General features: G+C 40.9%; 1 protein-coding gene across 2 annotated transcripts in view; it reads right to left on the bottom strand.

The window, feature by feature from the left end:
- MAST2 (microtubule associated serine/threonine kinase 2) overlaps positions 1–15,437 on the bottom strand; it is a 249,236-nt gene that overhangs the window by 230,261 nt on the left and 3,538 nt on the right. For both annotated transcript variants that reach the window (XM_084852639.1, XM_084852640.1), the window contains exons 2-3: positions 9,299–9,446; positions 8,849–8,991 (exon numbers count right to left, since the gene is read on the bottom strand). In XM_084852639.1, the coding sequence (XP_084708765.1) occupies positions 8,849–8,991; positions 9,299–9,446 (291 nt within the window). The remainder of the gene's footprint in view (positions 1–8,848; positions 8,992–9,298; positions 9,447–15,437) is intronic.

Below are 15,437 nucleotides of genomic sequence, written 5' to 3' on the forward strand. Positions count from 1 at the left end.
TGCAGAAGTACAATTAAAAATTAGGGGGGAAGTCCTAAGGGGGAGCCCCAAAACTGCCCACTGGGGACTGAGCATGCTCAGTGGTCATGCCATGCTGACTGACTGCTGGAAGAAAGACAGAAAACAGGGAGTGGGGGAGTGGATGGAATGGAGTATCCCAAAATAAGGTATGGCTGGCTGCTGGACACCCTGAGCAGATCCCATTTGTAATTGAATAAATTTGATCACTGTTTAAACACAAATTAAATTGTAGTCTGATTGTCTGGTGTTGATTTCAGGTTGATATTAACTTTAATTGTAACTTTAATGCAATTGAATAGTGTAAGTGCATTACGATTAGTACTCTATCTTTATCATTACTTCCTTCAATTGAACTTTCCCCCAACTAAATATTCACAAAAGTGGTAGCTAGCTACCCAAGGCTAGGAGCTATCACTTTAAGAACTCCCCTTTTCTGTAGGAGCTGACAGAACTGAATTAAAGTAAGGTTGTCAAATCATGAATAAGACAACATAACATATATCAGATAGATAATTGAAAATTCTTGCTAAAAACCTAAGTGCAAACTTGCACTGTTAAGCAGCTCAACATTATTCCTTGGCATTTGCCATTTAAGATTTACATAAGGAACACTCTTCTGCTTCCACAAAATAAACAGCATCACATCCTTTCCCTCACACTAACAACCTATTCCTCAAGAGGAATGAAGTATGATACTGTTTTATTTCTCAGTATCTATCCTCAAAGGCACCGAGACATGATACTTCAGAATATATACCAAATAACATAAATTTAATATTTAAGACATTTAACGTTTCTTCTTTCTCATCTATACATCCCAAAATGTATATTAACACTCCCATTACCTTACGCATTGTTAAGGGATTGAGAGAAGCAGTGAAAATGAAACACGACCTTCCACAATTCCAAATGTGAATTCCCTACTATTCTAACCACTGTTAAGGATTACATCAGCAGGTCAACATCAACCAGGGTTTGAAACAGGATTAGCATTGACCATGTTTTATGGTCAGTGCTGATGTAACCCTTAACTATGGTTAAGGCGGAGAGAGAAAGGGTGGGGAAATCTCATACATGAGAGCAAAGAAGCTGGGAGAGTAAGTGTGCAATCTCCAAACCTTCCCTTAACCATGGTAAATTACTAGGAGAGTTGTGGCTGCACCTGTGCCTAAGGTACAGAAGTTCAAGTTAAGACTTATCGCTTATCGCTCTACCTAGGGTTTCTTTCCTGAGACCAAACACTACTACCACTCTTTCATTTTTTCTACCCTTTAGTAGAGTAGTACTATAGTAATGGGTATTACTACACACAACTTACGTAAGGAAAGCAAGCTTTTTTCTTCCACATGCCCCTTCCATCTCTATATGCTCAGGAAGAAAAGGAGCAAGAAAAGAATATAGATTCAGAATTTGACAGACAGCTTACTTTGCATCTAGAGACAATACCTGTTATTGCATGGTCACTTCTTCTACAAAAACAATGATTTCTGCATCATTCAAGATATATTTAAGTGCACTTCTCCAAACACACCCACCTTCCAGAAGTACTTTACACAGCGCGGAATACAGCTCACCTTAAATGCCTCTAAGCCAAGCATTCTCAATTCTCACAGCATTTTTCATAGTAGAAGGAATCAATTGATTTCAGAAAAGGCAACCATTTAAACCTCTAACAGAAAGTTCAGTTAACCTTGCCCATCCTTATATCTGACAATACTAGATAGCAGTAGGGGAAGTCCAAGGAACCCTCCCTTCTTGCCAGGATATGAAAGGGAGCATGATATAGTAAATCTCTATTTTATCTCAAAATAATAGAGGTACAACATAACAGAAATGCTTCCACCTGATAATTCAGGTGGTCTGAGCCATTGAGGCTCTGGGCTGATTCTTAGCAAACATATATCCATACAAAGTTGTCAATCAGAATTCTCTGTTGAGGTCATAAAGCATCACCTATGGAACTGATGATGAATTCCCCACTGCTACTAGGTGGCACTTCTTATAGACAAGGGGTAGGGTGTGGAAGGAGACTGCGAAGGTGTCTGGGAACCTGCACTTACAAAGGATGGGCATCACTTCCTATAACTGTCAATGCAACACAACATTCACTTCAGTTAAGCAATGGAGAATACTACCTGTTAAGTTATATATTAAACTACGTAAAGTTATTCTTGGTGAGAAAGTGAATTTGTTGCTGCTTTAATGAAAGGCCTTCCCACTTTAACACCTAGATGCTTAAGAAAAAAAAAGCCAACCCTTAATTTGGCACTGGATATTCAAAACAAGAACATCCCTGACCTTAAGACTTCAATCACAAAAACTTGTTCAATTTCATTTGATTACCCTTTTGACCCACAATGAATTAATAAAATTAATATCCCACCTTTCATCACAAACAATTCCAGGGCAGGTAACAAGCATACAATATATTATAAAAAACAACAACCCAAAATGCACAACAACTGATCAGTCTCAATTTCATATATCATCCATCAACTATCTTACTGTAATACAAAGACCCAACCATCTAATGACTGTAATACATAGGTCCCACCATCTAATCAAAAGGCCTGCCAAAAAGGAGTGTTTTCACCTGGAGCCAAAAGCTGACCGTACTGGTGTCAGTCTAACTTCCAGTGGAAAAGCATTTCCACAGCCAGGGTTCTACCACCAAAGAGACCCTATTATGAGTTCCAGAGGTCCTGACTTTGTTATGTAATGGCGTAACAAAAAAGAGGGCCCCCATCCGGAGGATCTCAATTGATGGGCAAGATGATATAGGCAGAGGCACTCCTTTAGGTATTTCATATTCATTGAGACTTCTTCCTCCCAGAACCACAGGCTTGGATTTAATTTTTGTTTCTAAAAATAATAGAAAGAATTTATTTTAAAAACTGAATTCATGCTAATGCTCCATATAATTCTCCCTCTGAATAATCAGCTTGAGGACAAGTTACCTGAAAGAGTGTCTTCTCCCATATTTACCTACCCAGTCACTAAGGTGACATAATTCTGAGGCCCTCCTCCAGATGCCCCCACCAAATGAGACAAGGCAGGTGGCTACAAGCAAGAGGGCCTTTTCAGTGGTGGCAAACCATCTGTGGAGTGCCCTCCGCTGAGAGATTCATCTGCTGCCTAAGTTACGGTATTTCTGGCATCAGGTGAAAGACCTTTTATTCTCCAGGCATTTTAAGAACTGTTTTTAGGGCTTTTAGATCACTGCACTTTATTTTGCTACTAGTTTTACGTCCTGCAGTGCTTTTACTCTTTGCTACTAACTTTATCTTGGTTTTATTATATGTTGTTTTTAGTCATTGTTTTATTGTTGTATCTGGTTTTTAATGCCCAGAAAACTTGGGTTATTGGGCAGTTTAAAGGTATAATAAATAATCAGTTGCAGTGTGGTAAAAAGGGCTGTGAAAAGAGAAACCTTACAATGGGATGGCAACATTGTGGTTCCATGCTTGCGGAATGGCCAGTTTTTGCTCCTGCTAAGAGATGAGTGAAGTGTCTACATGGATGGGATTTCATGGGCAATCTTGCAAGTTAAAGGGGGGGGAGGAAATAAGCAACATACAAGCTTTCATGCAAAAAAGCAAACTGCAAGTAGCATACTAAAAAGAAGCAAAGGCCAAAAAGTCACAGGATTTTGTACAGACTACAATCCACCCCGCCACTACTGAGACACACACACAATTTTCAGTAGCACGGGCAGAAGAATACAGGTCTGAATGTACCATTATTCCTTCAGCTGCTCCCCAACAGAAATGTTCTTTTTACCAAAAGTAATCTCTGTTTTTTTCACTGGAGAAGGAAATGGCAACCCACTCCAGTATTCTTGCCAAGAAAACCCCATGGAACGTATCACAAGGCTAAAAGAGATGACGCCGGAAGATGAGCCCCTCAGGTCGGAAGGTGTCCAATATGCTACTGGGGAAGAGCAGAGGGTATCTCCAAGTAGCGCCAGAAAGAGTGAAGCGGCTGAGCCAAACCCGAAAGGACACTCAGCTGTGGATGTGTCTGGTGGTGAAAAGAAAATCCGATGCTGTAAAGAACAATGTTGTTTAGGAACCTGGAATGTAAGATCATTGCATCAAGGTAAGCTGGAGGTGGTCAAACATGAGATGGCAAGATTGAACATCGACATCTTGGGAATCAGCGAACTAAAATGGACAGGCATGGGCGAATTTAATTCAGGTGACCATCATATCTACTATTGTAGGCAAGAATCCCTTAGAAGAAATGGAGTAGCACTCATAGTCAACAAAAGGGTGGGAAAAGCAGTATTGGGGTACAATCTTAAAAATGATAGAATGATCTCAGTACGAATCCAAGGCAAACCATTCAACATCACAGTAATTCAAGTCTATGCCCCAACCACTGAGGCCGAAGAAGCTGAGGTTGATCGGTTCTATGAAGACCTACAACACCTTCTAGAACTAACACCAAAAAAAGATGTCCTCTTCATCATAGGGGATTGGAATGCTAAAGTAGGAAGTCAAGAAATCACCGGGATAACAGGCAAGCATGGCCTTGGTGTACAAAATGAAGCAGGACAAAAGCTAATAGAGTTTTGCCAAGAGAACATGCTGATCATAGCAAACACTCTTTTCCAACAGCACAAGAGGCGACTCTACACATGGACGTCACCAGATGGTCAATATCGAAATCAGATTGATTATGTCCTTTGCAGCCAAAGATGGAGAAGCTCCATACAGTCAGTCAAAACAAGACCTGGAGCTGATTGTGGCTCAGATCATGAGCTGCTTCTTGCAAAATTTCGGCTTAAATTGAAGAACGTCAGGAAAACCACTAAACCGTTCAGGTACGACCTAAATCATATCCCTGATGAATATACAGTGGAGGTGAGGAATAGATTTCAGGGATTAGACCTGATAGACAGAGTGCCTGAGGAACTATGGACGGAGGTCCGTAACATTGTTCAGGAGGCAGCAACTCAATCCATCCCAAAGAAAAAGAAATGCAAGAAAGCCAAGTGGCTGTCTGATGAGGCTTTACAAGTAGCTGAGGAAAGAAGGGAAGCGAAAAGCAAGGGAGAAAGGGGAAGATATACCCAACTGAATGCAGAGTTCCAGAGAATAGCAAGGAGAGGCAAGAAGGCCTTCTTAAATGAACAATGCAAAGAAATAGAGGAAAACAACAGAATGGGAAAGACTAGAGATCTCTTCAAGAAAATTGGAGATCTCAAGGGAACGTTTTGTGCAAAGACGGGCATGATAAAGGACAAAGAAGGCAGGGACCTAACAGAAGCAGATGAGATTAATAAGAGGTGGCAAGAATACACAGAAGAACTATACAGGAAAGATCTGAATGTCCCTGATAGCCATGATAGTGCGGTCACTGAACTTGAGCCGGACATCCTAGAGAGTGAAGTCAAGTGGGCCTTAGGAAGCATTAGTAACAACAAAGCTAGCGGAGATGACAGTATTCCAGCTGAGCTATTTAAAATCCTAAAAGATGATGCTGTTAAAGTGCTGCATTCAATATGCCAACACATTTGGAACACTCAACAGTGGCCACGAGACTGGAAAAGGTCAGTTTACATTCCAGTTCCAAAGAAGGGCAATGCCAAAGAGTGTTCAAACTACCGCACAATTGCGCTCATTTCACATGCCAGCAAGGTGATGCTCAAAATCCTACAAGCTAGGCTTCAGCAGTATGTGAACCGAGAACTACCGGAAGTACAAGCTGGGTTTAGAAGAGGCAGAGGAACTAGAGATCAAATCGCCAACATTCGCTGCATCATGGAGAAAGCAAGAGAATTCCAGAAAAACGTCTATTTCTGCTTCATTGACTACGCTAAAGCCTTTGATTGTGTGGATCACAACAAACTGTGGCAAATTCTTAAAGTGATGGGAGTACCAGACCACCTTACCTGTCTCCTGAGAAACCTGTACGAGGGTCAAGAAGCAACAGTCAGAACCAGACATGGAACAACCGAGTGGTTCAAAATTGGGAAAGGAGTACAACAAGGCTGCATATTGTCACCCTGCTTATTTAACTTATATGCAGAGTACATCATGAGAAATGCCGGGTTGGATGAATCACAGGTCAGAATTAAGATTGCCGGGAGAATTATCAACAACCTCCGATATGCAGACGATACCACCCTAATGGCAGAAAGCGAAGAGGATCTCAAGAGCCTCTTGTTGAGGGTGAAAGAGGAGAGTGCAAAAGCTGGTTTGAAACTCAACATTAAAAAAACTAAGATCATGGCATCTGGCCCCATCACTTCCTGGCATATAGAAGGGGAAGAAATGGAAGCAGTGACAGATTTTACTTTCTTGGGCTCCAAGATCACCGCAGACGGTGACTGTAGCCATGAAATTAAAAGATGCTTGCTCCTTGGGAGGAAAGCTATGGCAAACCTAGACAGCATAGTAAGAAGCAGAGACATCACCTTGCCGACAAAGGTCCGTCTAATCAAACCTATGGTTTTCCCAGTAGTAATGTATGGCTGTGAGAGCTGGACTATAAGGAAGGCTGAGCGCCGAAGAATTGATGCTTTCGAACTGTGGTGCTGGAGAAGACTCTGACGAGTCCCCTGGACTGCAAGGAGGTCAAATCAGTCCATCCTAAAGGAAATCAACCCTGAGTGCTCATTGGAAGGACAGATAATGAAGCTGAAGCTGAAATATTTTGGCCACCTAATGCGAAGAGAAAACTCCCTGGAAAAGACCCTGATGCTGGGAAAGACTGAAGGCAAAAGGAGAAGGGGACGGCAGAGGATGAGATGGCTAGATAGCATCACCAATGCAATGAATATGAACTTGAGCACGCTCCGGGAGAGAGCACAGGACAGGAAGGCCTGGCGTGCTATGGTCCATGGGGTCACGAAGAGTCGGACACGACTGAACAACAACAACAATCTCTGTTTACAAACACTTGAATGTTCTTTAGTCTTTTAAGTTGGCAAGTCTCCCCCAGCAGATGGCACCATCACATAAAGTTCATACCATCTGTAGTGAATACGATATTGCCATGTTCATACCTTAAAAGTCTTTCAATAATGCATACATGCACAAAATTCATAAAAGAAATATATTCAATTTGCCATAAGTGAAAACTAGGTTTACTCAACATATTTTTATAAGGATTAAAAAACAGAGATATGTCACTGTTTACATAAACAGGAAGAACATCCAAGAATCTTGTGGCATTTTAAAGATTAACAATGCAATCCTATATATATTCTACTCAGAAGTAAGACCAATTGAGTGCAATGGGACTTACTTCCAGGTATGTGCATATAAACTTGCAGCCTTATTTTGGCATAAATCCGTTAGTTTTAAGGTATCATAAGAGTCTGCTGCAACAGAAGAACACAAAGAACCATCCTATTGATAACACAGATCAATTTGAGTCCAGTTCATTTAAACCAGAACTGTGAACATGAATATCCATAAGTATTCTCTCTGCAAAAAATGCACTATGATGTACTTATGTGTGTATACTCTGAATACTTAGATTGTCTTTTGCAAACCACATTGAGCACAACATGTACGTAAAAAATGCAGTGTATAAATAAATTAACCATGACTAGTCTAGGGTCTAGTATGAGTTTTCTGGCATTGAATGCGTGCAAAAAAAACCCCATGAGTATAACAAATCTTAGTTTTCATGGGTGGTAAATGGAATGTGTGTTTGTTAAAATAATGCTTGGTTTGGTCCCAAGCATTATTTTGGTCCCAATCCATCTCATTTCTCCCACCCCCACCCCATTTACAGAGCTGGCTTGGTCACTTTAACATCTTCCTAAGTGCAGAGCAGCAGCCATTTTGAGCAACTGCGAATTCACAATTACAGTACTGGGACGATGTTAAAGTCTCTTTTCCAGCAAGGGCTATGGGGAAAATGGCACTTTAGCGAATGAGCGTTACATCTCTATGAAGCTTGATCCTGAGCCTCCAAACCACCAAGGTTTTATAGCCGCCTTGGATTTTCACTGCTGTCAGGGTCAGGGCGTTGGGTTTTGAGGGTGCATCAGGTGCCTCCTGAGTAGAGGAAGCTGGCGATGCAATTTAGTCCCCATCCTGCAAACCCCCATCGTGTTATAGGCATCTCCTCCTTTTTGCTGCACTTGGGATTTTCACTCCCCTGGGGTAATTGTGTAGGGTTTTGAGGGTGGAACAGGTGCCTCTTGACTAGGAGAGGTTGTGTGTGAAGTTTGGTCCCAATCCTGAAAACCCCCAAGGTTTCATAAACACATCCTCCTTTTTGCTGGACTTGGGATTTTCAGTGCTTGGTGAGTGACTGTGCTGGATTTTGATGGTGGATCAGGTGCCTCATGACTAGGGGAGGCTGTGTATGAAGTTTTGCCTGGATCCTGCAAACTTCCAGCACTTTAGAGGTGAAACAGAACCACTGCTCAGGCAGGAGGACTGCAGCAGGACAGGGGGCGGGGCAGGGGGAGTCAAATTACACACAGTAGCTTATTAGACTGGTCGTGTGGTGAGGCATCGTGGACTATTTAAAAAACAAGCTACTGTGAATAGCTTATTAAGCCACCATGGGTTATTGTGATGTCCAAATGTAGCCTAAGTCTCCTAAATCCTAGCCTGTGGTTTCCATCCTACACAAACAATTTAACATACCACCCTCAGATTTTTTGGTGCTTTGTGATTTTTTATCAATTTTGAGGAAATTAAGGTAAGCATTAAATAGAAGTGCACAAGGTGTACACATAAAAATGAAAACACTAAAGAAAAGAGCAATCAAAATAATGAAAGAATTCTAAAAACAAGAGCTTAAAAAAACACATGAACAAATCTACTTTTATAAAATTGTAAAGTACATCAAAACATACCAAACCAGCTGTAAGTGATGGAGCAGACTGCCCCAATGACTGGTTCCTCATGCGGACCAGATTGGATGATTCACCAGGTGGTTGCCATGCTGTCTGCCCCACTCCACTGTGCATACTAGTGGATAAAGGAAGCAACTGCTTTCCTTTAATCAGAAAAAAACCAAAATCTGTGTTACTTATTATAATACATCATAATACAATGACTTAGCTGTAGAATATTAATGAGTGTCAAAGTATAATTGTCACATCAGAGCTTTTTTAAAAGCCTTTATGTAACAGCCCTAGATAACAACAGATTTCTAAGAAATATTACTATAAATTCTAAGGAAGGAATCCCTTCCCACTTCAGGTGAAAACAAGGCTTGAAGCTCTCGGAAACATTTACTCATACAATACTGCGTACCTGCTATATATGTGATCATTTGATGTCAGCTGAACAAAACAAATTACCTGACAAAGAGCTGGCCAAACTACCCTGCCGGAGCTTGCAATCATCTTGACTCAGTTGACGATGGAGTTTATTTTTCCCAGTTGCTGAAAAGATGTCAGGGTTACTGAGCTTTCGGCAGCGTAAAGAAATTGGTTCTGCTACAACATCCTGGAACAACAGCCAAAAGAGAGCAAGTATAAGTTTGATGGCTGTAGAAATCTTACATTCATTTCAAAACAAAAATGGGCAACTATTTATACGCTAATTGATGCAAAGGTGGTCAGACTTGCAGTCCAATTTTAACATGTTTACTCAGAAGGAAATCCTATTGAGTTCAATTCAACCTACTTCCTGGTACGTATGTTTAGGGTTATAAGCCATAGATTCTCAGCTATTACTGCCACCTGAACTATGACCAAATGTCCTTAACGTGTGAGATATCTTAAGTGTTTCATTAAGCACATAAATCCTGCCCAGCTATAAGCTATGATCTAAAGAGAACAAGGAAGCTTCCCTCCTCAAGAAATCCCTGGGTTCATAGAAAATTTATTCTGTTTTATCGCAAGATATGTTTCTACTGTTTTTGTAACAGAAAAATATTCTACTCACTCTACTTAGGAACTGCATATCAGAAAAACCACTAAGAAAAACAAAGCCATCATATTTCAAACTGTCTACTGTCAAACTATTTCAAACTACTAATTTCACACCAGCAACCTTACCAGAAGTAAGGTACAATCACAGGCACACTCAGTATACAATGAATATATTCTGGCATTAACTGATTAAACCGATTCATTAAATCAGTAAACAAATTAATGTAATAAAAACTGTTAGTCACCCATTCAATACACATACTCTCCCATTTACAGAATAACATAAGTTCAAATTATAAACAGACAGACATTTAAGAGCATTTGCACATTAGAGTTTATTTCATTTAGCATATTTCAGCCAATGAGATGGCACACACAAACACTGCAAGCGTATACTACAAAAAAGTAGACTGATTTCAGGATAAATACAGCAATCAATACATGCAGAGAACACTGCACAACACAAAGCAGCCTGTATGACAGACAACAGTGCAGATACCTACAAGTGTAGATAAGTGCCATGGGATCTTTTACATCCATTGTACATGGACAGGTTCTCTGGTACCACCAGCTGTCTGCTATGACCATTTTTCTAAGGAAATCAATTTTACACAGCAGGTTATTTCTTACCTCAGCTGACATGGTCTGAGCAAAACCCTGATATAACAAGCACTTCACAACTCCCACCAATCTAATACTCCATTTTGCAAGATCAACTGACACAGCCATACACTCTGCATTTCAAATATTTTCAGTGAGGAAAAGGAAACTAAGAGAAGCACAAGAAATGCCTGCATTCTTTCCAAATAAAATCTAAATGTATTATGGGCAGGATATAAACCAGGGACTGTCATTACTAAGGCAATACTAATGGCACCAATAACATTCAAACAGTTACCAACTATAGGACGTGAAACTGGAGGACTTTTCTAGTGTCACCTCTGGTTCCAGAATACATGCTAATCACTTCTTAACTGCTAAAAATGCTTTTATCAGCCCAGCACCACATATACACACACACTATTCCTTTTTAATCTTTGTAAGGCACATAGCCTCTGCTAAGGCACATAAACGTATAGATGTGCACAAGTTCTCCCCTACAGAGAATGATGAAATACTGGCAACTTTCTAAAGAGAAAATACTAGCATGCCTCTTGAAAGTTCATTTTGACAACATGGCCTACTTTATTTGGCTTCCTACAAAAATGCACTGCGGCACACATAAAAAGGATTTAATTTAAATTTATTCCTTTAAAATTAATTTGGCATTTATGAATTTGCTTTTCTGTTGATTTTATCCTCGTTGGCACCAGTTTTTGTGTTGCATTTGTCTTATTCTATGGTTTATAACCATATTGTGTTTTAATTTTTTATGATTATTGTAAGCCAGCCAGAAAATGTTAGTAGGTAATATAAATATTAATTAATTAATTAATCTTACACTGTAATCCTACGGTCCCTGGAAAGGTGTCCCAGGCACCATAGGACTTTTCAGATATTCCCCTTCAAAGGTGGAGAGAGACATCTGCCCTCAAAGGAAGAGATCTGACCTCAGTTCCCCCCTCCCAGCCACCACTTTTCTAAGATCAGAAAGGAGGCATGCCAGAGGCCAGCAAGGGGGCTTCTAGACATGCCCCCAAACCAACTGCTGATCTTCCCCCGCTCTGGAGCTGGCACTGATCAATTCCCTACCACTGGCCCAAAGGGGAGGAAAAGTGGGAATGCTCTTCCTCCTTGTTTTCTGCCCTGCTGGGCTCATACTAGCAAGGCTTTGGATTTGTCAGAGAACTGTAAGATCTGAAGATCTTAAAGTACTTTGGCAGAGCATGTTCTGAATTGGGAGTTCTTTGAAACAATGGGTAGGATTGCTCTTCAGAGTACTTTAAGATCTACAGAGCCCCCTCCCAAAAGGGCTCTCTTACATAGGCTTTTGCTTCCCAGCAACAGCTTTCCCAGGTGCAGCTCTTCAAAGCAGCCCCCTATGAAAACAAATAGAAAAACATCTCCCTTGGTTTGCATAGAGGCTGCACTCAGAAAACTGCTTCTCAGGGGAAGGTACTTGCCCCCTCCTGTGAGATGCGCCCTTCCCTGCCACATAATCTTCCCTGCCCCTCACTGCCCCCAGTCACTGCATTAAAGATAGAGCATTGCTATGGCAGTTGCACATGTGACTTTGTACATCTGCCTGTCCCACATCCAGACAAGAACCTGGAATAGCACTATATCAGCAGGGGGAGGGAAATGGACATCAGCAGCAGCAAGATGAGTGGAGGGGAATAGAATGGGTGAGCAGAACAGGTGGCATGTAACCACCTCAGAATATCTGCAAGGCTAAGCTAAAATCCCATACTATACTTGGCATGTGCTGGCTGGCTCTACTTGCTACTGAAGTCTCATAAATTCTCTTTAACTGCTCTAAAACTAGGACATAAAACAGCACTTGGATCTATACCAATACTCCTCAATATGTCACATAAAGGGCTGCCAGGTCAAATTTCCATTCCCACCACCACACTCCAGTAGACTTGAGCAAAATCCTCGCATTCCGCAGGTGTACAACACAAGACTGGGAACAGCAAAAGTGCACAAGTGCCTATTACATTTGCTATGCCAACATAAAGGATCAATCTCAGTATAGACCCCAGAATATACAAAGACTTTTATGAAAGATCCAACAAACATCAGGGGTTTGACAGCCTAAGTTCTGCAGACAGATTTTCAGAAAATGGTTACCCGTGCATTTCTGGTCCAGTTTAAGCATACATTTTAAAGTTTCCAAAAATGCCCTGAGTAAAAATGCTTACTCTATCACTCTGATATGTTATGAACTGTTTCTGGCAAGAAAACCGATAAGACTCTAGACGTAATGTGACACTTTCTGGATTGAGAGAAAATTGTTTAATAATGTTCATATCTGCTTTACATTAAAAAAGTAATACACTGATTTTCTACCACTGACCACTGGGTTTCTCCCAATTCATCTCAAATTTTCAAGTTTTAGGCCATGACTGTAAAGAAACACAAAAACATGCCAAATCTAAGATTTGCTTGAGAAAAGGGAGCTATGGTGCAGTATTTTCCATTTAGCATACAAAATGACAAAATACCAAGAACTATAAACTGCCACGACAGCAATTTCTCTTTAGGGCTAAGCAGAATTATTGTAAGGTTAATTTCTCATAGCAAAAAGTAATATTCTAAGAATTTGCACCAAAACAGCAGTGCTCCTTTTCTGAGAAATTAGGACCACCCCCCATTTTTAGCAAAGCACTTACCAACAGAAAAGGAGGGATCCTGCTCATCTCCACATATTCCTGCTAGCTGCCTTCCTTAAAGTGGCTGCTACATGGAGAGGACCCCACAGAGATATGCCAAGTGGCATCCATACCCTCTCTTGGCAAGAGAAGGGGTGGATCATGCTACAGAATAGAGCACCACCCTTACAGTGGCTGCAACAGATGAGGTGAAAAATTTCACCCCTGTTCAGTTGCCCCCAAATATCACCAAAATTGAGATCCTCCATCTTTACAGGAGCCCTTGTTTGGGCTGTACCCTATTTGTATTTCCTAAGGCTATTGTAATCATATGGAGTAATCCAATTAATTGCATATCTCATCAGCGAAATTCTAAAAGGAATGAGCAAGAAGTGAAAGCCTACCCATGGTTCACCGTGGGTTATTGGAGGGCTGTTTAACCTTCAAACAATCCCTGCCGCCCAGGTTCAGATAACATGACAAACCATGTCAAGTGCACAATAGTGAGAGGACAACATTCACAAGACGGAGTTATTAACACTCCTCCTCTTGGTGGTCTTTTTCAAAGCACTTACTCTGGGGTTACTGTGCTTCAGGAAATTTGTGCAGATCTCCCCTCAGTTTACTGCCCACCCTTTAAATTTCTGTTTGTATATCTGACAGCTAGCAGTGAAGGCAAATGACAAGCAGGAAAGGTGGGGGAGCCAGAAGTGGAGGATGAAACAGACCAGGACATGACAATATGGGGTATGGCTCTGCTGTGCTAAAAGCACTAAGTGGAGGATGAAATAGACTAGGACATTAACAGTACAGGGAAATTATACAAAATTAATGGCAGAGCAGTACAATGGAGGGAAAATTTTCAGAAATCTCATGGCAGGGCAGTAAAATGGAGGTGGAAAATGCACAAATTTCAAGGCAAAGCAGTAAAACAGAGGAAATTTTGCGCAAAATCTCCAGCAGCAGTCATTTGCTCCTGTGCACTTGCGCAGGAGCAAAAATAGCCCAAAAAAATTGTGACCGTGTTTGGGACACTCTCTGATATCCTTTCTTCATGATTCCCTACCAAAAAAAAGATTTTTTTTTATCCATTCTGCACTTCAGAAGGGATGAAGGAGAATGGTGGCGGCACTAGCAAGAACAGATGGGAAATCTCTGCAAATCTCATAGCAATGCAGCAGAATGGAGAGAAAATTTGCACAAATTTCATGCCAGAATTAAATTAGGCTTGAGAACACATTCCTGCGTTCATAACAGCTTAAAATACTATTTCCTTTTTGCAGTCTGATGCGGGGGGAGAGTTTCCCTCATTATCTGGCAACTACACCAGACCAATTGCAGAAAGGCTGCTGATGCAGGGAACAAGGAAACCAGAATTTCTGCCACACAGCTCCCTCAGATATGTGCTAGCAGAGGGCTAGAGGACTGAGAGGGACTGAGGGAGAAACAAGCCACAGCAAGCCATGGAGTGGGCAATTGTCTGTCGGAAGAGACAGACAAGCCACCCACCTACCGTGGCTTATTCTCAGGGTGGCTTAGCATAACATGCACACATTCCCAGTGTTACATGACTGTAAAAAACCGCTCTAACTTTAAACATTGAACTTGTTGAGAGCAAAATGAGAGTATTGAGAGCAAACTGAGGATGCTAGCGGATATTAGGCCAAACTGGTTTTAATTTTCAAGTTACACACCTTTGAATTAATTCTGCAATAATTCTGCAGACCATGTGCTCTATCTGTTTTTGAAATGCGCATATAATTCAACACTCTTCTCGACAATGAAGAGCTTGATTTCTAAAACTTATCGAGTGACCACTCATGTGGCTCACCTGAAGGTTTAAGGATATGAGGAAATGATATAGGTGAACCTATATCAAGAGTTTGGGATATTTGGACTGACTACAGAAAATCATTTCAGCTAAGATAAGAGAAAATGCACTGAAACAAATCCATAAATGGTATTTATCACGATTAAAACTTCACCACATAAATAAAACATCTTCTCTCTGTTAGAGAGGCTGTAAATCAACTGCAGGACGTTAGGGGGCCATTTTCACCTCCCAGACCCACTCCACTGTGGGCTGCACTGGGAGGGGAGAAAAATAAAATTTAAGAAATCACTGGTTTGCCATTGACACTTATTCAGCTGTACACAAGGGTATGGGATTTAGCCATGATGGACAAATTAACAAGTATGGGTATCTGGTGGACAAACACAACTGGACTCATTTACTGACAGTTTGTTTTTTTCATATACAAATATTCATTCTTCAGTACAGCATTTCTCAAGACAACACAGATATTTTA

Source organism: Heloderma suspectum, chromosome 4, assembly GCF_057233095.1.
Source record: "Heloderma suspectum isolate Gila_16-S chromosome 4, 16-S_ref, whole genome shotgun sequence".
Classification (NCBI taxonomy): domain Eukaryota; kingdom Metazoa; phylum Chordata; class Lepidosauria; order Squamata; family Helodermatidae; genus Heloderma; species Heloderma suspectum.